Raw genomic sequence first — 23,215 nt, 5'->3', positions numbered from 1 at the left:
CTTAACTTTATTTATTTAATGTACCATCGCGAAAAGGAATTGTTGAGCAACTCGCCACTGCTCGTATTTTAGCCAAGTTATACATAAAGAACTATTAATAAACCAGTCGCATTATCGTGTCGGGGCAGATAATTTTGTAAAAAATACGAATGTTTGTTCTCGGGTCTTGGGTGTTTAATATGTATTTAAGTATGTATCTATCTATATAATTGTATTTATCCGTTGCTTAGCACCCTTAACACAAGCTTTGGAACTAGGTCAATTGGTGTGAATTGTCCCGTGATATTTATTTATCTATTTATTGTACCGCGAAATTAAGAACTCAACAATCCCTGCTCGCGACAGTACCCAAATGCAATCTGCGAAGCTATTCATCTGAGTCATCGACATACCTACGCATCGCATTAGCAAATCGCGGGAAAAAGTAACTAAATTAATAAAATTCGACAGTTTTCTTCCATGATCATATTATTATATTTCAAAGAAAGGTTAACAAGAGCTTAGAATTCAACTCCAGCTGCATCAAATAGGGTCTTCCAGAACGCCACTGCTTGAGAGTCCAGTGCTTGGCCAACCTTCACGGTGTCGCTGATGTCGCCATAACTCTTGGTGGTGTTGTCGTAGGTCGGCCACTTCGGCAGAGACGCATTAGGAGTTGGATTGCTACGATGAAAAAAGTCTTCGTTATTCGTTAAACTTACTCTAGTTAATGAAAATAAAAGACAGTATAGTACAAAAAAAAGGAAAGAATAGGAGTATTTTAGGCTGTGCGTTGTCAGTCAATCATTTTACTGTTTTAGAAGTACTCAAAATATACTCAAGATCTATGTCTACCAATTTCGAAGTCTCTAGTAGCTCTTAGTGGCATAAGTCTGTGGATTGTCAGTCAGTTCAACTATTTTATAGAAATAGGTATGGAGTTTAAATACATACCCATATTTTGCGAAATTGGTGAAGACTGTGCAAGCTAGCTGAACCAATTTATATCCTTTGCTGTTCTTGTCAGTCGGCAAATTTGCGCTGTTGGCGTGGAAGAGGTACATCAAGTCATCCAAGTGGCTGGCACCAGGAATACCAAACTTAGCACCGTTGATGCCAAAAATGTTTCGCTCAGAAACACTAGAGAATCTATACAAATATGTTTTGTTTTTGGCATGTTTCGTTAATTTTTCTAGGAACCTCTGAATATCATATACGAATGCAGTTTCAGAGACATAGCCAACAAATTCTTTCATGGTCCCCACATTGAGCGGTTTCTTGCCAAAATAATGATCATGAATTTTTTCGGACAGTTCCAGAATCTTATTCGGAGTACACTGATAGAGAAGTTCTCTTGGTACTAGTATCTCTGGGTACCGGTTGTACAGTTTGATCAACTCGCTTTCAAAAGCTGGTATTCCGAGAAGAGCTTCTTCACTAGTGTACCCTATTAGCACGTCAACAGTATTAGTTCTTCCTTGTTTCAAAATTTGCAAAGGCTCTTCGTTAATAAAATAATCTTGTCCAAAGTTTTTTTCAACCACAGGGGTAAAATGGTACATTTTTAAAATGTTGATGGCCTTTTCTTCAAAACTTAATACCGTAGGATTGGTAACAATAAGTTTTTCTGCTGGAACGCTTTGGAGAAACTCCAAAAGTTTAGCTGGATCATTAGTTTCAAATCCTAATATTTTGCCGAGTGTGAATGCTCTTTTAGCTGGTTGAAAAGCCACGGACCAGTCGCAAGAAGGTGTACCGCTCATTGAAATAGACCTCTTGAACAATCCTTTCGACAACGGAGATAAAATGTGCAGAGCAGTTGAAGCTCCTCCGGCGCTCTCTCCAAAAACAGTTACATTAGAAGGATCACCACCAAACTTGTTTATATTTTCTTTCACCCATTTCAGAGCTGCAACTTGGTCTTTTAATCCGGCATTTCCGGGAACATCTTCGGTGTCCAGGCAGAGGAATCCAAAGGGTCCTAATCTGTAATTGATTGTAACAAGAACCACGCCGTGTTTAACTAAGAAATCCGGTCCATAGAAGGAGTCGTTTCCAGAGCCACTTCTGTAGCCTCCGCCGTGGATGAAAAACATCACTGGTAGCGGCGTCTTTGGCTCTAGATCTGGCGAGTACACGTTCAGGAATAAACAGTCCTCACTTCCGGTGATCAGTTCTTTAGTTAGTAAGTCCTCTTGGGGACTTATGGGGCCATGTTCAACTGCTTTTCTTACGCCTTTCCATGACAGAGGTGGTTGAGGTGCCTGTAAAATATAAAAACAATCTCATTAGATTGATATAATACGTATGTAAGTAAGTGTTACAATTAAGTGTAGCAGTTGAGCTGTGATAGAAGTATCGATCATTTCGGAAGCATCTTTTTTATAATAAATCATTTATTGATTGTGCTGCTATTCATGTGTCAGTCTAATTTTGCTTTGTCGGACGGACTGTTGCTGTTAGCTTCACATGAATTTTAAACTTTATCATTATTAATCGTTTTAATAATAGTTACTCGAGACTGACCTTAAACCGAAGCTTGCCCACGGGTGGGGCTGCGTAGGGTATCCCCTTGAAGCTGTAGTAGTGTCCATCCTTAGTCACCACCTCGAGCCGGTCTCCTTCCAGCCAACCCTGCTGTACCTGCACTTTCACCATCTTAAATCTGGAACAAATGTTCAACTATTAGAGCTCCGTTTGAAGTTTAATGAAGCATACCATCATCATCATCATCATCATCATCATCATCATCTTTGTCATCCCAACCTGAATACGTCCCTTTGCTGGGCGCAGGTCTCCCCTCAGGTAGCTAGGGGGTATTTATTAATAAAACATAACATAGTACAAATCAAAATAAAGGTAACTAAAACTACATACAAACTAAACTTATAAATAAGAAATTGCCCAAAATCGCTGCCAGGTGGTAAGGTGCCCAGAAGGCTGGCAGCATTACCACGCTGTATGGCAATGCTTATTCTTTGTGCTTAGAAAAAGCCAGCCCTCTGGTCGACCGAAGCCGCAATTAATTTGGACGACAATAATTTAAAAATATTAAATGCACTCAAACCCCAAAGACCCATTGTTTCTACCACAAACGACTCAAAAATGTAGGCACTACTGATGCCTACATATTTGAGACGCTTGAGGCATTCCGCAGAGTCTGCAGCGGCACCGGCCCTGTTGGCTGTAGATGGAAGGTGGGACGGCGCGAGTGTGTCGACGCAATATAAGAACATACGTACATACATACATAAAATCACGCCTCTTTCCCAACGGGGTAGGCAGAGACTACATCCTTCCACTTGCTACGATTCTGGCATACAACTCTCGCTCCCTCTACATTCAGCAATATAAGAATATAAAATATATTTTTTTAACTCTTAAAGAAACGGTAACGATACCATAGTAATTGTTCGTGATGACTATGAATGTTAGTTAGCCACTATAACTCAAAACGTTGCTTAGGTGAGTAGACAGCCCTGTTCTTTCCATAAACCCTTCAAGTGTAACAAAATAATGTCTTCTATATTGATAGGGCTCTACACGGCCAACTTAGACAAACTAGAGGCGGGTTGGGTGTGTATTTACATTAGAGTGTGTATAAGAGTATGTGTGTATGTATACTCCCACAAGTCTCAGGATCGTGGTGCCGCTGTACACTAACAGCTCACCACAAGTTACCCTGCGACGACTGACTGCTTTGGTGATACCAAAACACCAGCAGATGCGGTCGTCTTATTATATTCTAATGTGGGCTATACAGCCAACTTATATTTTAGTCTCGTAGCTATTTTTGTATTTGTTTTGTGTGACTTTCCGTAATTTCACTCTTCTGTGGCCCGGCGGAAGACCAGTGCTGGTGTTCAACCAGCGATTGACTGAGCCGGGACCTTTTTATAGCGGCAACACTTGTTATTGTTATTTTTCCTAACCTGTGTAATGTGTAGTTGCTGTTATAAATAAACTATTTTCTTTCTTTCTTTCTTTCTTTCTTTAAGTTTGTATGTGATCCCACAATCGAATAATCGTCACTACTTTGAAAAAATCTCGTATCTAAAATCAATATGTGAACAAAATTGAACCTTAATGTAATGTTCATAAAGTTCACTCAGAAAAATTATCTATTTTGAGGTACGAGTTTTTTTTAAAGTAATGCAACCTAATCAAACTGCAATATTTTCAATATTTTTTACAAATAACATTATCATTTTACTATGCTCAGCAAGTAATGTGGACATTGAAACGAATCAAAGAGGACAAAGGAGAACGTCAATTAAAGGTTACGGTCCACCTCCCAGGTCGGCTGGACTATTAATTTGGACACGCGTTCCCGGCCCGGTATCCGGTGGACGGTTAGCCTAATCCCGATCCCATTAGGCCGGTAAAACGTTATTCACTGACGTTTGAATGCTAAATGGTATTGTATCTAGTCACGGACTGCCGAGTAGTTGAACTGCCGAGGATAGATTTTGGAATGTAATTTTTAATGATGGTGTAAATAATTTGATAATTTTTCATTTCTGAACTTGAAATTTACGAGAGGCTCACTCATATTAATTATTATTATTATTTACCTCAACATGTCGAGCTAAACTCGATTTAAGACGTGAGCTATCCGGGACAGTATCAATTAATTTTCATTTCATTGAAATATCTCACGCAGGTGATGAATTTTCCAAATAATGCCCCACTGGAGCACCGTTGATGCAGGACCTGGATCCAACGGGCTCCTACAACTAGCACCAGAGCCGTACCATAGTAAAAGAGACCAAGTAGGTTCACTACGAACAAAAGTACATCACGCGGTTTAAATGTGTGCGCGCCGGTGGGCGCCGGTATACACGCGCCCGCCGCACGCACACACTGATAATTTAAGGAGGATTAAGTTTTCTTTAGTCAAGGCTGCGCTGCCGTCGGTGCCGTACGTTTCGGTTTTTAGCTCGCTCGTCTTGCGCTGATCACCTTTTACGTTCGCGTACTCGTACTTACGTATTTTTTGTATTAGGTATAGTTGTAAATTAGTAGTATGTATGTGTAGTGTGCGGATTGGGAACTTCGCACGCACCATTGAATCGCTTCGCAGGTTTTGTGCAGGTTTCCTCACGATGTTTTCCTTCACCGCAAAGCTCGTGGGTGGTAAATTTCAAATGTAATTCCGCACATGAATTTCGAAAATCTCAGAGGTGCGAGCCGGGGTTCGAACCCACGACCCTCTGCTGAAGCTCTGCTGACCCTATGCGAAGTTCCCAATCCGCACTGGGCGCGCGTGCGAACTATGGCCCAAGCCCTTTTGTTCTGAGAGGAGGCCTGTGCCCAGCAGTGGGACATATATAGGCTGGGATGATGATGATGATGTGTAGTGTGATAGTTTCGTGCAAGGACACATAAAAAATAATAGATGCCTACCTACCTACCTACAAACAATATAGTTATAGTATTATGTGCAGGAAACATGAGTAGTATGTACACAGTCGCCATCACCACTTCGGCGAATTTATAAATAATATTTTTAAATTTAGTATAATAATAATAATAGAGCGGCAAAGAATCTAGTTTCTCCAGATATAGGTATTAGACAATTTTAAGTTAACTTTCACATTAAAATCATTTGCCGGTAGGTAATAAATTAATCTTAAATAGGCATCGACAACCCTAAGCGTCCGCGCCGGAGTAGGCAGTTAATCCTAAAGGGTCGGAGTGTGCATACTTACGTCTTGTTCTCTTTTACTATGGCCGTACTGTCTAATGCGCTGTTGTTGGCGATCGCATCCACCATCTCTTTCTAACCTCGTGTTATACCGTACGGGAAAAAGAAGTAGTGAAAACGAGTGTGATTGCAAGATTGTTAGATAATAAGTACTGGTCACCAGTTCACTTTTTGGAGGGCCTACCCCCCCTCATTGGCCATCAGTTCTTCGCCCAATATGCCGCGCCCACTGCCATTAAACTCGGGCCATTCTTTGGATTATGTCACTGGTTCTCCTGTAGATATCCTCTTTTTCCCACAAATAAAAACACATATTATGTTAAATGATATTACAGCGGATAACTTACGTCTTAAACCGAGTTTAGCTCGACATGTTTCGGGCTATTTCGTAGCCCTTCCCCTCAGAAGCACGCGACTCGGCTGTGTGTGGCTGTGTGTATGTGTGTGTGGGCGGGTGTGTGCGTGTTGCGGCAGCCGCCGAGTCGCGTGCTCCTGAGAGGAAGGGCTACGAAATAGCCCGAAACATGTCGAGCTAAACTCGGTTTAAGACGTGAGTTATCCGTTATAATATCATATAATGAAATAAATAAATATGATATGCGTGAGTCTCACGGTAGTTTCATGTTCAAAACACATATTATGTTTTGTGATGGAAGGCCATAACAAAACATAATGTGTTCGTTTTGTTTGATATTTTCACAGTTCAGCGGCAAACATAGAGCCTTCAATTTTCCAAACTTTGCTTTCGAGATCATCTTCGCCGTGGAATTCGAAATAACAAAGTTCACGTGAATCCAATTTGTGCCGCTGTAGCCAAATCTTTACGGCCGAGAAGCCTTGTCTCTCTCTAACCAACGGGGAAGGTAAGAGACGCAATGAAAATCGAGAAAAAGTAAAGCGTAGTAGCCGCGCAAATAAGGAAAAAACGAAATAGATCTCTTGCATAGGATTTCGGCAATCAAATCAGCGTGTAGTGGAAAAGAGCGAGCGAGGAAAGCGTCCGAGATAAAAAACCGGATAACTGTGAGTTGGACTTCTAGACTGAGGGTTGAGTAGGTACCAATTAAAAAATAAACAAGTACAATCTTGTGCTTTATAATCCCTACTTACACACACAAACACAAACATCACGCCTCTATTCCCAAATGGGGTAGGCAGAGCACACGGAACGTTACCGCTTCGGAGCCACTTTTAGCAATTTCAGGTTTAAAGTTTGACAAAAAAAAGGTACAATACTGACAATCCCTACTTTCCACTAATAATATATAAATGCGAAAGTTTGTAAGTCTGTTTGTTTGCTACCTTATCACGTCTAAATCGATAGTTTGAGTGCCGGGGTAGGACAGGATATTTATTAGCTATTTAGCTATTAGATATTTAGCATTTGTACCTATTGTGATCTTCATCAACGTTGCATAAAAGCCAGCCGCAACAGATTTCATTTAAATTGAAAATACAAACTGAAATATGATGCACAGAAAAAACAGAAAAATAAGACCATCACTGGGAATCGAACCCAGGTCCTCGTCTCCGTACCGCGTGCTATACCGCTACACCATGATGGTAGATTTTATTTAATTAAAAGCGGTTGATATTTCAAGATTTTATATCTATTCCTTAAGAGTGTCAGAGTCGGACTCGCGCACCGAGGGTTACTTACAAATTTGTAGGTATCTATGAATATCCAGTGCTAGCAGAGCCATGCTCTTAAACGTATTGTACGTAAATATTTTAGTCGGCACAGATAGACAGACACAAAAAGTTTTTATTGGTTGTGCTATAAGAGCTATCCCCATACTAAAATTGAAGCTTCTAGGAAAACCGGAATAACGCTATATCGGTTTGTCGCTTACGGAACTTTGTATGGAAATTTGTTTGATGACTGTATCTTTTGATGGCTACCCATAGCCCGTGTTGCTCTAAGCTAGCACCAGTTACACCTCTAAATTTCTCGAAATTTATATGTGAAATTACATTTTAATTTTTTCTATGATACTTGTTATGTTAAGATTATTACATTGAATTATTATGTAATGAAATCCAAGAACACGGCTTCTGGAGCAGAATAGAGAATTCCATGCTCCAATATAGCCAAAAATGTAATTTCGACATCCAAATAAATTATAACAGAGATTTAGCTCGCAGATTCTACGCAAAGGTTACGACTCCCTTTGTAGGAGTAGGTATTTGAATCATTTTTACCATTCAAATTTCGATATCGCGTCAGAAAGGTAAGGCTTGAGGTGTAAGGGACTGTCGCTTTAGTGCTAAGGCTTTAAGGAGCATTCTTGCTTTCGTTGTTATAGTGTGTTACGTCAATTAGGAATTAGGCGGGCCCGGATAAGGCTGAGAATGTATACGCGGTTTTAGATGCTGGGTCAAATAAACATGATCTTGGTTATTTGCTCTCAATATTTTCAACAAATATGGAGGAGGAATAAATTGCGCGCGTTGGCTGAAGGTGATTATTGCAACGAGATGAATGATTACGAAATGAAATGTTTAAGGATATGAAATGTGAGTTTCGCGCGTTTGTAAGGTAGAGTCATTCACGATGACGCGTGCCGTGGTTCTTATTACAATGTCATTAATGTCTAATTTTGACAAAATCGCGCGTCTTCGTGGATGGCACTAGGCCCTTGGCTAGGTTAGGTGGCTAGGCCCTTGACTCTTTATTGGATAAGTTATTTTTTTGAATTGGTGCAGGTGTTACTCTTCGATAGTCCTGGTTCCAAAGGGCAAAGAATGGCAGTCCTGTTATTTTTGGGTGATCGAGATGACATTTGTGGCAGTATGGCAGAAGCTACTAAAATCGGATAGTTTCATGAGTTAGGTTTCTGATCATTTCTGTCGTAAAACGGAAACATTTTTTTTTAATTATCAAAATTATATTTTTCGCGGAAATAGCAGGACAAGCCATCACACTTAAAAAAAAAACGAAATGTCAACTATCACGTGTCAATCTTGTCATATTTACATTAAAACCGATAGCTACAGAGCAATAGCCAATTGATAGTGTCTTTTTCAACCTCGACAATGGCGAAATTATCGAAAGTATTATAAAAATTGGTGTACTGCCTTTTCGGCGAAAATATTTTTCGCCGAATTACACTTAGCAACCAACCTTTCGCCGAAGTTTCATTTGGCAAACCAATCCTTGGCATAACTTTATTCGCATTTTTCTTATTACGCAACATTTTTATATTGCAAATTTTACTTCATCACACTTTTATGTGGCAAACAATTATGTAGCAAATGATTGGCTAAGGAAAATAACAAATAGTCAAATAACATTTGGCCAATTTTTACACATAAGGTAGTTATATCAGTCATGATATATAATAAAATGAATAAATGTTAAATTATGTGGCGGTGAGCGAGCGAAGCGAGCGAGCAAGACGAGACTAGGCAGAAGCGACTAGGATAGGTTAGGTTCAGAAGGATAAGGCGGGAGCGAAGCGTAGCGTAGCTTCCGCGTTAGCCTTCGATATTAGGTTTTTTTTGTAACACAACGGAAAAAAAACATTGGCTTGCTTGCTTGCTAAATTAAGGAATGCCAATCAACGCATTTGACGAAAACACAAATGACATCTTAAAAACATCCCAGGTAATAATTTGCATAATAATCATTTATCAAATCATTAGTTGGGTAATGATATCAGTGCGAAATGTTGAGTTGGGATATGAAATTTCGCCTAATAAAAATATGGGTTAAATAGTTTGGGAGTTAATAATTTGCTAAATAATTTTCGCCAAAACATTAGTAAATCATAAAAATTTAATTGAATTAAAAACTATAACTGTTTCTGTTAAAAAATATGGCTCTGTCCATCGGAGGACAATTTTGCCAGTGTCTAGTAGTTTTTGCCGTTGTACGGTAAAAAAATTCTAGATAACGAAATATGAGAGGTAATGGTGGATGAACGATGACAGCGCGAATTCCAAACTATAACTGTTTGTTTTATTTGACGATGACAAGATTGACAACCGACAGTAGACATCTAGTTTTTTTTTAAAGTGTGATGGCTTTATCCTGCTATTTCGCGAAAAAATAAGCGACATAAACTATCAGAAACCTAACTCATGAAACTATCCGATTTTAGTACCAGGGCACCTAACAAAACAACTTCGCATTAAGAACATACTCCAGCACATTTGTCGGCGACAAAGTGTAATTAGAAGATACACCTGTCGTCGGTCGTTCGTCATGCGTGGGGAGATTTAATTTCGGGTAACGATGCGTGCACACGGGATAAACGACACGGTGCTTTTATTTATGACGTGACGGTAGGAAACGCCGTGGCGTGTTCAGGTTTTGGAATCCCTGTGGAGATTTATGGTTATTTGGGGCTGGAACTTAAACACAGATAGTTGAGGTTTAAGTAAAAACTGATAGTGCACAGTGTCGGTGACTGATAGACGTCGTAAAACAGTACGTAATAGTACATTGTGTCTTAAGGGCGGTAAATAAGGAATTACGAACGAGAGTCGACTGTTAATGAGTCGATGTTCGTAATTCTAGTACCGCCCGTGCGACATACAATGTTTTTCATCACATTTGCGAGTAAAATTTTATATTTCTAAAAAAAAAAATATAATTCTTCCAAATATTTGCGTTAGCTTAGGCTGCGCTCTTGGCAGCGCCGCCCTCCCCCTCCCTCAGCATGTGCCTGAGCCGCGTGTGCATGTGGTCCTGCTGCTGCACCATGCGCAGCAGCGCGCGCAGCACCATCAGTACGGGCACGGACTCATTTACCGACCTTGGGCTTCATGACAAGAAAAATTGTACGCGCAATGACTCATTTACCGACCACGGGTTTCATGACAAGCACATGAAGGTCGAGGGTTTTATTTGGGGCGTTGCAACCAAGCTAGCCTGCATGTTTCGACGCTGTTTACGAGCAAGTGTGATGAAAAATGTATAATATTGTAACCATTTTAATAAACTCGTTTACAAATGTTTTCGTGGTTAAACTTTTAGAGTACCTAACACAAATGATTACAAACAGTTCAGCCCTTTTTTTAGTGAGGTAACATGAATGCTGTTGTCGAATTTAATACTTAATTTCTTATGTTATTTGTCTGTATTTGTAAAGAATGTTATTTTTATTTGAAATGCAGCGTTTTCCGCGAGCTTGTATAACACGCCCTTACAGCTGACGCCAGCTCTCGCACGGCTGCTGATTGCTCTGATTGTGGCTGCTTCAGCGACACTTACTGCAATTAAACCTTGGTAGGGATTCAATATACGAACATTAACATTACGGAGATGAAACACCAGCGTTACGTTGAATTGATCCGAATGTTCGCGCGAATGTGTGTGGTTTTTCAAGTGTGCGATTTAATTAACACTGCCTTTGATAATAAAACCGGCCAAGTGTGGTTGTGTTATACACACTGAGGGTTCCGCAAAAATTCAAAGTCAGCAAGATAAGTTTGTAGGAAAATCAGGTTCGAAAATGCAGCTACATACCGGCATAAATGTGTATACAAGGCAACACCAATTAAACTGTTTAATAAAAAATTTGCATCGTAAAGGTAAGGTAAAGTAATAAAATCACAGCGACTCTGTCAGACTGCCCCATACGGACCTAAAAGTTGTTCATACGACCGTTTTAACGTACTAATATTGACCATTAAAATAAATTAAATCGTCCAAAGGATGCCGAGGGGTTTGAGTGATAATTTTGGGACAAAGCGACCAGTGCTCGTCGTCTGGATTGCAGGATATTTGGTGGGGTTGAGGTGTCTTTTTATTTTGGTCACGTTGTTTGTTTCGGAGCTTAGGATATGTACTCGTATGTACTATGTCCTGTACTGGCCTCTAATTCGTTGACAGGGATAGTGTTAAATGTAATTTTGTGTTCAAGTCAAATAAAAAATCCTACTAGTATTAAAATGCGAGTTTGTCAGTAAGTCGGGCCCCAAGATACAGGCTCAGCCTAGTTTGGGGTCCACTGTATACTACTAAAAATGTAATATTGCTTGTGTGTAATAATAAAATAAAAACATTTTTCATTTTCAAGTATATGGTGCATGCGTGGGTTGTTACTTAGTCTTTCACGCTGAAACTGTTAAATTGATTTTCATGAAATTTGGTAGGCACATAGCTAGTCTTATAGTATTTTCACGGGATCGCACTTAAACGGAACCCTACTCTTTTCCGCAAAAGTCGGCAACGCATCCGTAACTCAAGTTATGTTATTTGTGAAAAACGTTGACATACATGTACAAAGGTGAACTTATCCCTTTAATGGATCTCTCCCAGTCTATTTTTGAGTAGATGAAAGGAGCATAAAGGTAGGGACCGATAAAGAGCGAGTTTAAATGCTACAATATAATCCTTTAAAAAACATAACACGTAAAGTCACAAACTAAAAAGATTAAATAAATATCATGGGACACTTGACATCAATTGACCTAGTCCCAAACTAAGCAAAGCTTGTACTATGGGTACTAGGCAACGGATAAACACCCTTATAGAGATAAATACATACTTAAAGACATATTAAACATCTAAGACCCGAGGACAAACATTCGTATTATTCATACAAATATCTGCCCCGGCCGGGGGGTGATCGAACCCGGGACCTCAAGCTTCGTAGTCAGGTTCTCTAACCACTTGGCCATCCGGTCGTCTATTCGTGTTATCTATTTGTATTTAATAACATTGTTCAGTTGTGTCTTGTGTTGTGACACAGTAAATGATTTTTTTCTTTTTTTGTTTCTAGTAAGAACACTGGTGGTGGTGGAGCTGTGGTGGCCTAGTGGTTTGACCTATCGCCTCTCAAGCAGAGGGTCGTGGGTTCAAACCCCGGCTCGCACCTCTGAGTTTTTCGAAATTCATGTGCGGAATTACATTTGAAATTTACCACGAGCTTTGCGGTGAAGGAAAACATCGTGAGGAAACCTGCACAAACTCTGGGCCCGCGTGGGAACTACGGCCCAAGCCCTCTTGTTCTGAGAGGATGCCTGTGCCCAGCCGTGGGACGTATATAGGCTGGATGATGATATAGGAACACAGAAGATTATATCAGGCATATTTTTCATACATATATCATCCCGTTGGTGGCCTGCTGGTTACTGCGCCTCTCTTCTCAGAGAGGATCCGTATGAAACCCCAGCTCAACCTGAGTGACCAAATCATATAATTTACCGAGCTTTACGTGAAGGAAAACATCGTGGAGAAACCTACACAAACCTAAGCAATTTAGTGTGTGTGAAGTTCCCAAGATTGGGCCCGCGTGGGAACTACGGCCCAAGTCCTCTCATTCTAAGAGGAGGCCTTAACGATACCTCCTACGTATACTGGTACAAGTGACAAATTTCTGATTTTTAGTTTTTTGCAATTTTGTGATTAATATTTCCTTATTTACCTACCACAAAAAATTTGGACGGATATTCCTATTAGTTTTGGAAATAAAGTGACGTATATGAATGCATCTAACACCGTTTTGCTAATCGGTACAACGTATACTGAGGCAACCGACATGCACCACTATACGCGGCACCGATATTGTCGCGGGGCCGGGGAAGTCGAGTGTAACTGGCAGTTGCCTCAGTGTACGCGCTAGCCGTCGCTGCGTGCGGACCGTTTAAACTGTTCTACGAGCACATAATTTGATAGTATATATAAAAAAAAACATGTTTTGGTTTGGCAAGACCACAATAGCCGTATTTCTCATAGACAGTCATGGAAACTAAATCCAATGTGAAACCTTTTCGTGATCTATTTCGCTATGATTTCTTTGGCAAATGTATGGGATGTCAACATAACATTGGTAGTACAACGGTTCCACCCCAGTACCAGTACGTGATTCAGTTTCCTCGGCTATACCTACATGTACGCGTGCTAGAAATATAACATTGCAGTATTACATTGCATTTTGGTAGTTGAGCATCCCCAAAAAGAAGGCGAAGGCATGCATGCTTTAATTAAAATGAGAACAGTAAATTTCAATATACCTACAGGTTGATAAAAAAATCCTGTACTATACTGTAACCCATATTAGGGCTACTGATTACTAATACGATATAAGTGGGAAAACATCGAAATTAGAAAGTCTTCTTGCGACTCCACTTCCATACAAAACTTTTTTTTTTCGAATCACAGTATTTTTCTACTTGGATCATATTAGTAATTAGTAGCCCTAATGTGGTTTAAAGTATAGTACAGGTTTTTAATAACACCCTATACACATTTTTTTATACACACCTAAGAAATGGTACCTGGCTATGTATATGGCGAAAACGGGTAAACCGTATGAAGTTATAGAAGTTTCCCAAGACTCAGAAACAGACACAAAATTTAAATCTATTGTCAAGAAGACATTAATATATAAGGCGTATTATTAAAATTAATGATTATATCATGGATAGGGAAATTTGGAAATAATTCCGATCCGCATTGGCGAGTGCTTACTCCAAATAGCGAATTGAGAACTGTTTTAAATATGTAGTTGTGTTAAATACTTGTGATGTATAGATATCACTAAAATATGATTGTAAATCTGTTTACAAAATATACCTAGGTTTATTGCCAGACTCTTCTCAACAGAGGTTTTTACGAACCGGTGGTAAATTTTTTGACATTCATAAGTGCTTGTTACAATCTAAATTGAATAAAGATATTTTGACTTTGACTCAATATTTCATGTCAAAGCTTGTCTTAAGCAAAGTGCCAATCAGACTCGCGCACGAAGGGTTCCGTACCATCTATACAACTTCATTAGGATTAGCAAAAAAATGGCAAAAAAAAACATTTGTTGTATGGGGGCCCCTTAAATATTTATTCTGATCTATTTTTTGTTATATATATATTATATCGACTACAGTTATACATAATCTGTGAAAATTTCAACTGTCTAACTATCATGGTTCATGAGATACAGCCTGGTGACAGACGGACGGACAGCGAAGTAGTATAAAGTAGTAGGGTTTCCGTTTATACCCTTTGGGTACGGAACCCTGAAGAGGCACAAAAAGCTAAACCGTTATGTGGATACAAATGGGTGCGATGCGATATATGTATCACATGAGGAACCTTTCACAATAAAATATGAGTACACATTTGAACAGGAATACGAATCCATTGAATGTGCTTCCATTAATTTAAAGCACTTAATACAATTACTTTTCTTAATAAAACCATTTATATTTCAAGTGAGGTTTTTTATAAAGGTATATTTCTGTATTTTGTATAGCACGTTTAAAACATTACTAGCGGTATATTGGTACAAGTGGCATGCTAATGTTAGCGTATAATGATGCAAGTGATAAAAACGTTTATAAATCAATAGATGAAGGTAAAAGAGCATCTGTTTTATTGTTCATTGCAAGCCATATAAGTATTTCATCTAAAAATTCATATACAATATAAAAATATCGTTAGATCAGTAATCTACGCATTACGCCGTATACTGGAGCAAGTGGTAATTAGCTCAGTATACCGCACAACTACAAGATGTAAAATACGCGTATAGTAGTGTATCTGCAATTTTCTCAAAAACTATAAGAAATTTCAAAATTCCATGAATACAGGTAGAAAGCAAATATTTTCTTTGGAACCAATGCAAAATTTTGAAAAGTTATATCATCAAATGAGAAAGTTACAGGTTTTTGAACCTTTGAACAGCTCTCCTGTAAATTTATGATTATGCACTTGTACCAGTATACGTAGGAGGTGTCGATTTAATGTAAAGCGCCCTTCAGGCCTAAATCTTATTAATAGGAAATAAATTGTTTCGTTAGGTATTATTGTTTTAATCTTTTTTTTATGAAATAGCTGGCAAACGAGCATGCGGGTCACCTGATGGTAAGTAATCACCGCTGCTCATGGACACCTACAGCATCTGGAGCATTTTGCTGGCATCATTCAGTAATGATACCAGCAAAATGCTCCAGATGCTGTAGGTGTCCATGCACAGTTGCTCAATCAATAATTCTCATCTGAATAAATATTTTAAGTTCAATTTGTGCTTCAATTTAAACAAATATAATTACCCTTAGACAACTTAACTAAAAATTTAGAAATAAAAATTATACAAATAATACCCTGTTCAAACGCCTGCAGCAACCCTGCTCATGACACTACCCCATAGGACCCCATAGGACATTACCCCATAGGACCGCAAGTGCGATAAGTGATAAGTGTAGGTTACGCGCCAGCAGGGCTACTACGAAACTCGAAACTCGAAGGTATATAAGTGTCAGAGGGACTGCACGACACGAACTTCGAGTTTTGAGTTTCGTAGTAGCCCTGCAGCTCTTCGGTTCCCAGAAGCGTCGACCAATAAGGACGACAGGGCCTTTATAAAAAAAATATATTTTGACTGTCTAGAGCCCTAAAGTCTCAACAGTAAGTGCCAAAAGTAGTGGCAAAATATAATTGGCACTTTTTCGTTTCAGAAAATATGATGTTCCGCCATGTTTTTGGCAGACTACAAAACAGTCATGTAAAAAAGGTTTCTGTGCACTAAATATTTCCTAAATAAACTTTTGATTTTGATAATGCTATCGTAGAAAAAAAACTGTACTTATTTTATAATTAAAAGCAAATAAAACAGCAACAAAAATTATCTTTGTGTGTGTGTGTGTCAAGTGTATTCTTGACTGAAATATTAATATGCTAAAAAATACGTTGTGTTCGGTCCATATTTTACCGTCCATTCTGTCTCAGCAAAACCCTGTTATCTAGATTAGCGGAATATTTAGGTCTGTTAGGCAGCGTGCCAAAGCTGGATTTAGGTTATGGCGAGCTTTCATAAAGCTTTTTGGGGGTAAAAGTATTGACAGAGAGAGCTATCTGTTCTATCTGTAGCCGTCTATTTACGTGCCAAGATAGGAAACCGAAAAAGAAGCGTATTGTATTCATACATTATCATAAAACCACAGATCATGTAAAAGGAGGAATAGAAATATCATACGACATTAAAAATACTACCGGGCGTATGATACGACTCTAGTACCTAGTTACCTCCTACCACTAGCCACCTAATTTTGCTTTTATTTATATTAGGTATGTTAGTCTGCAAGGTATTTATTGTAGGCCATGTTGCCTAAATTAAACGGTTTATAACGGCTCGATTTCAATGAAAATTTGCACTTCAAAGATGAATATTTCGCAAACAGATCACTGAATAGAAAAATTGTCTTAGCAACTCCCCAGTGGTTTTAAAAGACCTATCCAACGATAACCCACCATATAGACAGACATCGAGAAACTATAAGGGTTCCTAGTTGATACTGCAATGTCGCGTAGCCAACAATAGCAAATGCCGCGTATCTGACATTGGGACAAATTTATGCAGGAGATTATTAAAATAAAATATCTTTTTGTAACAGTTATCCTGAGCTGGATGAGAGTGGCCGAGGATCGTGCACAGTGGCGTGCCATGGGAGAGGCATATGACCAGCAGTGGACGAACATAGGCTGATGATGATGATAATGAACAGTTATCCTTGTGTCTATATTAGAGTTTTAGAGAGGCGCTGGTAGGTCGTTTATTTATTTATACCACCATCTTATGCCTCCTCTCAGAATGTGTAGCCTTGGGTTGCAGTTCCCACGCCGGCCCAGTGCAAATATGCGTTATTTTATCAGTTATATATGTTTTATTAACCACAAATGTTGTTATCAGGTAAGTTTCACAGGATATTTGGTATCGAATATTTAATATATATAATTAAAATTGAATCGTTAAATGTGTTGCTATGCGCAAGAATGGAAAACAGCTAGACTAAGTTGGCTATTTTTAGGCTTCCGTCAACTAGGAACTTTTATAGTTTCGCCATGTCTATCCGTCTGTCTGTCTGTCCGCGGTTAAGCTCAGAGACCGTTGGTGCTAGAAAGCTGTAATTTGGCATGAATATACATACCAGTCACGCGGACAAAGTGGTATGAGTAAAATAACAAAAACGCGCTCTTGGCCGTTTTTCTTTTTAAATTCTTTGACAAAGTCGGAAAAGTTTTAGTGAGGAGGAAAAAGAGGCAAATTTCACCGGAAAACATAAAAAGCTCACTTTTCTTTTTCCCATATAAATTGTTGGAAGAACTTTGCAAAATTATCTGTGGGGGGGGGGTGGAGGGAAAAAAAGAGGCCGGGAGTGGGTCAGAGTTAAAAGAGGCAATTGCGGAACTTATACTCGTACTATTAAAAAAACTATCGCACGTCCTTTCACGGGACTCAAACTATCTCTATACTGAATTTCATCTTTTCATCTAAATGAAATCGATGAAGTCACAAACAAACAAACCGACTTACAAACTTTCGCATTTATAATATTAGTGGGATGGTCTTACGTACTATATCCAAAGTAAGATTGTTTTTTTGGAATCTTTTTGTATTTTTTATTTTAATTCCAAATTTTTACTTTTACGGTCATTCCGTAAAACCGAAATTGAAAATACAATGCTGAAATATAGATGCACAGAAAAAACAGAAAAATAAGACCATCACTGGCAATCGAACCAGGTCCTCGGTAATCCGTATCTCGTGCAATATAACGTTACTAACACTAACTCAAGTCTGTACCATTGACCAGCAGTGGTGTAGCGGTATAGCACAGTACGGATTACTTGCGAGGACCTGGTTTGATTCCCAGTGATGGTCTTATTTTTCTGTTTTTTCTGTGCATCTATATTTCAGTTTGTATTTTCAATATCCAAAGTAATTAGGCTCGGAGGCCAAACTCCTCAGGCTCTATTCTATTATAAAATATAAGATTTTAAAAAATCAGAAGTTGTCAAATACCGTATTTGAAAATAAATGCTAAGGTATAAACTTGTACAAATAAAAACATAGATAAAAAACTTAAGAAGATGCCCCGTTGTATACATATAGTAGTTAGTAACGTGTCCGTATTAATAAAGTCGACGTTCCATATTAGAAAAATGACTTAACTCCCATATCAATTCTGTGCACTACTAACATACCTACAATAGGTCATCTTCTTAAGTTTTTTACCTATACACAAATAGTTCGTTTCAAGATATAAGATAAAGAGATCACACACAACTGATTTCGAATGTGTCCGTTTTAAAAGCCATTGTAAGCAGGCAGAAAGCGCGAGCAGAACCTGTATACAGATTTTAGCTCACGCATAAAGGTTGCTTCCGTATTCATCAAAAATATAAAAGACAGACGAAATGCGTATTAATCCTCGTACCCCTGGTATTCTAAGAATCCCGATCTTTAATCTATTGTACTTGTTTGTGCCTTTCAAATTATCCCGGCATTGTGTTCTACGGAGATTGGGGATGCAATCTCTTTGCGAACGATCCTCATGTATGTATGTATGAGGTGTCTTAAAATTAAACTGGAATATACAATGGTTGCGGTGTACTAAGAAGTCATCGACATAACTCAAAGAATATCCTAGTGGAAGTGGCAATGGGCGCGCCACATATATTTGAGCCACATACATAAAATTGAGTAAAACTTCTATTCAGAATTCGAATTCCCAAGGAATAAAAGAAAATCGTCACAACTTTAAAAAATAAAAAAACGGCCAAGAGCGTGTCGTACACGCCCAGGATAGGGTTCCGTAGTCATTATAAAAAATCAAATGATATTTTTCAAAGGATTTCGTATTGTGTACGGAATCTTCCAAGTTTAGGTATATTTTATACCTTAGGCTGCTACTCTTAAACTACTAATAATGCTTACTCTTAAACTACTAATAATTCTGAAGAAATCTTAGCCGCTATAATTTTCCTTGTAAATTTGATATATTTACTACCATTCTGATTTTTTTCAAATTTTTCCACCCAATAGTTTACATTTTAGGGGGGGGGGGGGCGCTCGATTTCAATGAAAATTTGCACTTTAAAGTTGAATATTTCGCAAACAGATCACTGAATAGAAAAATTGTCGTAGTAACCCCCAATGGTTTTAAAGACCTATCCAACGATACCCCACAATATAGGGTTAGTCGAGAAAAAAAATCACCCCCACTTTAAGTATATGGGAGGTACCCTAAACAATTTTTTTTTTACCTTTTTTATTGTACCATTTTGTCGGCATAGTTTACATAAATATCCGTGCAAAATTACAGGTTTCTAGCATTGATAGTCTCTGAGCAAAGCCGCGGACGGACAGACAGACAGACATGGCGAAACTATAAGGGTTCCTAGTTGACTACGGAACCCTAAAAAGCCATTGATGGCTTACAAGGGACCCATTAAAATAAATATCAAACAGTGAGCTGGATGAGACCGAGGACGGACATGATGGAAGGCCTAAGCAGTGGACGGACAAAAAAAATATCATGAGAGTTAATAGAACCAACTTACAAGGAAAACTATCACGGCTAAACGGTGGTACACCACTTTGTCGGCGTGACTGTTATTTATATTCATGTCAAATTACAGCTTTCTAGTACTCTGAGCTTACTCGCGGACAGACAGTAGTGGTAGTTGACCACGGAACCCTAAAAAAGATAATTTTTCAGAGTGAACTTAATGAACATTAGGTCAAGGTTCAGTTTTGTCGATATATTGATTTTAGAAACGAGATTGTTTCAAAGTAGTGACGAAATAATGTTTTCTTCTGAACCTATAAATTTTATCATACCTACTGCTAAAGGCGTTAGAACATTTGTTCGGAGTGTCATAACACAGCGTGTAGCCGTAACATAACCGGCCTGCGGTGACACCGTAAAACTAAAAGGTTCTGTGAAACCACTTTGCTACTATTCACTTGTTAAGAGTTGGAGTAATTTTGCGGTAAATAGGGTATTTAAGGGGTTCTATAAAACTAAATATCCTATGCCAAAATATCAATCAAGATGGGATCCAAATAATGTACTTACCGTAATACAAAATTGGACCCCAAATATGTCTTTAAGCCTAGACCAGATCACAAAAAAGCTAGTTATTACATGGTTTGTTTTTACGCCTGCCCTTATAATTTGACAACGTCCATTAACCTGTCCTCTCCCAGAGGCACAAATTTGTGCGCAAATTCCTTTGATCCTGTTATCCTGGGAGATGACAGATTAATATGCTACCTAGTATTTTTTTCTTTATAGAAAAAATATGTTAGAATGATTTATATGTAAGTATAATAATATCTAATATGTCAGAGGTGCTGAGATACTAGAGTTCAAGCCCATTATTTCTTTCTTTTTCTTTCATTAATGAGTGGAAACCGGGCTTGAAAACAGGGCTCGTCTACTGTAATGAAATTATTTTTTTACTGTTATTGACAGCGAACGCGAACCGCCTCCGTTTTAGCTTGGGCAAAAATTATTTTATAATCTATTCACTATTCTCGTGAATTTTTGTGACCAGGCTCGATACTTACAATAGTTTTTTTCTTTTAATGGCGGACGAATTAATTATGTTGAAAACAAAAAATACATTTTTCACCTCAGCACCTCAAACAGGCAGGTTTTGCTATGAGAAATTAGTGAGCAAAATCGCATTTTGCTCACATCGTGAGACGAAGTAACTTTTTTAAATACTGAGGACAGTGCTAGGTCTACTCATTGAATTCCAAATATTTGAACTTCACTTTGATGATCTGTCACTTTCACTTCAACACGAAAAAAGCAAGAGATAGGATCAAATGTGTTGATTAAAATCTTAAATTAAATTTATACTATTAAAAATATATCTATACCTACCTAGTAAATTACATGACAACGAACTATTTCCAAAATGTAAAATTTCCCGCTCTTTTAATAAAGTATGCAACCTCGTTGCACAAAAGCCGCTGCTCTTGTTTTTTTTTTAATAATTCCGTTTACTGTCTACCTCTTACAGTTGGAATAAATATTTGTCAAATTGAATGAATTTGTAACTAATGTATTTATGTTTATGAGTATGAGATTTGTATTGTACCTACACTTTTTCGTTCCGAATTCAAAACACAACTTTCTTAAAAAAAAAAAACTTTTTGTTATGCTACGCTACTTTGTCACGAATAAATGATTTCTATTTCTATAAAACCTCTCTACTTACCGGACACTTTTTAATTAATTAACGTCTTGGTCTTGGCATTAGTAACTTTCGGGTGACTTTTTAAAGATGTAATCGCGACTGTACGTGTATTTTTGAGTAAAGGTTTAAAATGTGATTATTATAATATTTGTTTCTTCATAATCGGATTATTTTTTAAAATAATGTGTTTAACTTGTTTTGTAAATAGGTATATTTTATGGGGTTTTATTCTTATGTTACATTTAAATTATGTTCTCGCTGCTGAGGTGAAAAGTTGCATGTGTAACTCGAAACCAAAGTTTTTTTGCATCTCGTGTGTTTAGAATCCCTCGCTGTTCTCAGGATTCTAATCTAGAATCACTCGCTACGCTCCTGATTCAATTATAGAATCCTTCGCTTACTCGGGATTCAAAATCAACACTCACAGCAAAAAACAACTTTGCTCTCTTGTTGCACAAATAACTATTTCCAGTCGTGTCGTTTCCAGTGCGAGGTTTATAGCCTGCTAAGCCATTACGCATAAATATAAGTTCAAAGCGATTGGATTAGTAACCACATGAAATTATTTGTACGGAAAAGAATACATATTTACCCTTTTCTGCCGATCGGAAGTTAGGCCACAGACGGTATGAATGATTTTGAATGTTTAGTGCCATTTATATACGTTTTTTATCCAAGTCGTAATAGATAAAGATGATAATTGAAAGTAGAAATAACCTTATTATCAGTTGTTGTTGAACATCACCTTTAGTGAGTGTCAAGGCAGATGACCCGTACATTTTATTGATTCCAACCACAACAACAAAATAACCGTTCTATTTTTACCCGACTGCGAAGAAGGAGGGTTAAGTGTTTTTACCCGACTGCGAAGTTCTTTTCCACATGGCTTTCATAGAGAAAATGATTGTACAATGATATGTAGTAGTTGCCAATTTATTCTTCCAAACTAAACTTAAACATATGATTTGTATATATTTTTGTAATCTCTTTTTAAATCCCTTCATTTTGATACCCTACTCGAAAGGATTGAATAAAAAAAATTTGTTGAAGACACAATTTGGCGCCAAAAACCGCCATTTAAATTTTTCAAGAATTTCATGTACCCAGTGTCACTCGCGTCATCAAGACGAATCCAATGACGTGTCATTTATCAAAATCGGTTCAGCCGTTAAGCATCTATGAGAGGACATAGGAATAGACATACATATATACATACATACATACGCGGCAATCCGACTGCGAAGAAGGAGGGTTATGTGTTTGACGCGTATGTATGTATGTATGTATGTCTATTCCTATGACCTCTCATAACTACTCAACGGCTAAACCGATTTATAAAAAAATTACGTCATTGGATTTGTATTGATGACGCGAGTGACATTGGGTACATGAAATTCTTGAAAAATCAAATTGGCGGATTTTTGGCGCCAAATTGTAAGTTTTCAAAAATTGATTTTTATTCAAACCAATCGAGTTATACGGGTTATAATAGTTTTAATGTACCATTTTCACATAACTATTAAAAAAGTGTGAAATAAAACCATAAATTAAAAAAATCAATAAACCCGATTGTTTTATTAAATACT

The 23,215-nt window shown here is 38.0% G+C and overlaps 2 protein-coding genes across 2 annotated transcripts in view; one reads left to right on the top strand and one right to left on the bottom strand.

Moving 5' to 3' along the window:
• gogo (thrombospondin-1 like protein golden goal) overlaps positions 1 to 23,215 on the top strand; it is a 533,136-nt gene that overhangs the window by 150,963 nt on the left and 358,958 nt on the right. The gene's annotated exons all lie outside the window — the stretch shown is intronic.
• LOC141436377 (juvenile hormone esterase-like) lies at positions 451 to 22,283 on the bottom strand. Its single transcript, XM_074099323.1, has 4 exons — positions 22,222 to 22,283; positions 2,506 to 2,644; positions 934 to 2,243; positions 451 to 663 (listed from the first exon to the last, which is right to left on the bottom strand). Exons 2-4 carry the CDS (start codon positions 2,635 to 2,637, stop codon positions 501 to 503), a joined length of 1,605 nt encoding a protein of 534 aa, XP_073955424.1. The 5' UTR covers positions 2,638 to 2,644; positions 22,222 to 22,283; the 3' UTR covers positions 451 to 500.

The sequence above is a fragment of the Choristoneura fumiferana genome, chromosome 16 (assembly GCF_025370935.1).
Source record: "Choristoneura fumiferana chromosome 16, NRCan_CFum_1, whole genome shotgun sequence".
Taxonomy (NCBI): Eukaryota; Metazoa; Arthropoda; class Insecta; order Lepidoptera; family Tortricidae; genus Choristoneura; species Choristoneura fumiferana.
The sequence above is the reverse complement of the archived record's forward strand: the minus strand, read 5'-3'. Positions and strand labels throughout refer to the sequence as shown.